This window comes from Octopus bimaculoides, chromosome 7, assembly GCF_001194135.2.
Source record: "Octopus bimaculoides isolate UCB-OBI-ISO-001 chromosome 7, ASM119413v2, whole genome shotgun sequence".
Lineage (NCBI taxonomy): Eukaryota > Metazoa > Mollusca > Cephalopoda > Octopoda > Octopodidae > Octopus > Octopus bimaculoides.
The window spans coordinates 22,181,157-22,184,165 of NC_068987.1; the positions used below are offsets into that span (position 1 = coordinate 22,181,157).

The following is a 3,009-nucleotide window of genomic DNA, read 5'->3' on the forward strand; positions in this document are numbered from 1 at the left end:
ACACACACACACACACACACACACACACACACACACACACACACACACACACACACAAGTCACAAGGAGTAAGCTGATTTCATTGGCCCCAGTGCTCAACTAGTGGAGGTGTGTGGTTTAGTGGTTAGGGTGTTGGACACATGGCTGTAAGATTGTGGGTTTGATTCCTGGATTGGGCGATACATTCTGTTCTTGAGCAAAACATTTAATTTCATGTCACTCCAGTTCACTCATCTGACAAAAAAGAGTAATACTGTGATGGACTGGCGTTCCATCCAGGTGAGGGAATATATATGCCATGAAACCAGGAAATTGGCCCTTATGTGTTGGCATGACTTGAAAAGGTAACTTTACCTTTACCAGTGCTCAATTGGCACTTATTTTATTGACTCTGAAAGGATAAAAGACAAAGTTGACCTCAGCAGAATTTGAACTCAGAACATGATGATTTGGAAGACATGCCTCAACACATTTTGTCTGAGGTGCTAATGACTCTGCCAGCTCATTGCCTTCATGTACACATTAATGATAAGATTCTGTTCTAGCAACAACGGCTACAGTCCAAGCCCATCTATACACACTAATTTTCTCTTTCAGTCTCCTCCTATATATGTATGTATATCATCATCATATATATATACCTTATGTAATATCTTGCTTCCCGTTTTATTTCACTCTTCTTTCATCTCATATCTTTTTGTCTTTTTTGTTTTTCAGGAAGAAATTCAAGACCAGATCTGGAGACACGATACGTCTACTGGACTTACTCAAGGAGGGAGTCCATCGTGCTGAGTTGAAACTGAAAGAGAAGGGACGTGATGAGGTAAATATATATATATCTTTCCTTCTTTTATATATACATATATATTTTATATATATATATATATATATGTGTGGCGCAGGCATAGCTGTGTGGTAAGAAACTTGATTCCCAACCACATGGTTCCAGGTTCAGTTCCACTGTGTGGTACTTTGGGCCAACCACAGCCTTATGAGTGGATTTGGTGGACAGAAACTGAAAGAAGCCTGTTGTGTGTGTGTGTGTGTTTGTCCCCCCATCACCATCTGACGACTGGTGCTGGTGTGTTTGTGTCCCTGTAACTTAGCAGTTCAGCAAAAATCACCGATAGAATAAGTATCAGGCTTTAAAAAGAATAAGTCCTGGGGTTGATTTCTTTAACTAAAAAACCCTGTAAGGTGGTGCTCCAGCATGGCTGCAGTCAAATGACTGAAACAAGTAAAAGAATAAAAGAATAAAATATGTACATACATACATGGTATTGACCAGACTATCTGATTTTGTTATATACCACTGGTTACATTGTGCCATCCTGCTGGCTTGGTGAACAGGCCTGATTGGAAGGCTATTCCATTACAGGGGCTACTCATTTACAGCTGAGTGAACTAGAACAGCATAAAAGGAAGTGGTTTGCTCAAGAACACAATATGCCACTTAGTCCAGGAATTGAACATGCGATCTAGTGATCATGAGTGCAGCACCCGCTAACCACTAGGCCACATGAAATCAAAGGCTGCCTTTGACTATTTCTATTCTGAAAGTATTTTTTCCAACCCTATATTTACATCTTATTATCTATAGCATTATGTGCTTTGAAATCCTCTGTTCCAAAAAAGAATAATTTCACATCCTCTCAAAAATTGAGTAATTCTTATGATGTCAATGCATCTCTGTTTGTGCCTGTGTGTGTAGTTATTTATGCATGTGTGTATATGTGTGTTTGTTTACATTTTCACTTCTCCGAAAATGGCTGAACTGTTGTTAGTGGCATCATTATTGCTATTCCCTCTGTTAGCTTCAAAAACATGAGGAACACGAGATCAAAGCGATCCCCTACTTGAAAAAATAGTTCGGGGTTAGTAGTAGGCAGGGCATGCAACTGTAAAACAATGCCTTGATAATACATACTAGCAGGATCTGTGGAAGTCCCACAGTGTAAATCAACATATTTGAATATCTACTCTCCCTTCTGCCGATGTATGTATCTTTCTGTTCACATAATACCAATAAGCATTTAAAACCTAATAACACCAAAACAATTTTAAAAATATAAAAATATAATGGTGGTGCTCCTGCATGGACACAGCCTTTGGTGTGGAACACATAAAAGATAAAAGTTTAACATTTACAGCTATCTGTTAACTAAAAGTTATTTCACTTTAATTGAACTATCTATTGATGTAACTTGTAATGCATAAATTCATAGATCTTCATGACTGCGTTTCATAATGTTAAACACTTTTATTGTGTCTGCTATTTGAGCACACAAATACAGAATAATATGAACCTTCTCCTTCTTTCTCTTCTGTTTTTTGTCTCTCAGATTTTTTTCATCTATTCCACTATTTCTGTTTATATATCTTTCTCTGAGTTATTACTTCCCTTGGTGTAACACATGGACAAAACAGCCTGACTGCAGGAGCAACATGAGTAATATTATAATCCTTGTAACCCATGATAGCATACTTAAATGAATGTAAAAATGAACCAGCAATGTTCTTAGGACAAATTGCCTTCATTCTTAGCTTCAGTTCCCTGTACACTGAGTTCAATCCCACTGAGGTCAACTTTCCCTCAGAGTACCTGTACAGAGTGCCTGCTTAACTGAATTCAGAAGTGGATGAGTTGTTGTTCAAACACATACCTGGGTATGTATACATACACATAAACACACACTTGCTTACATAGACACTCACACACACAGATACACTCAGCAACTTTTTCATACAAAAATAAATCCACACTCTTTTGTATATATGCACACACTTTCATATATGAGCATATGCACACACACACACTCACACACACTTCTACATATGAATATATAAACATGCACCTTCACAGGTAAACACATACATACTTTCATATATAAACAAATATACTTACACAGAGACATACAGTAAATTATATACAAGCACATGCATCTTTACATACTCATGTGTACAAAACATGGATATAAACATTATATATATATATATATATATATATAT

General features: G+C 37.0%; 1 protein-coding gene across 1 annotated transcript in view; it reads left to right on the forward strand.

The window, feature by feature from the left end:
- The window catches only part of LOC106881690 (arginine--tRNA ligase, cytoplasmic), a 282,449-nt gene that overhangs the window by 182,577 nt on the left and 96,863 nt on the right, over positions 1-3,009 (forward strand). Inside the window, exon 11 of the mRNA XM_052969135.1 lies at positions 718-823. Within this exon, the coding sequence (XP_052825095.1) occupies positions 718-823 (106 nt within the window). The remainder of the gene's footprint in view (positions 1-717; positions 824-3,009) is intronic.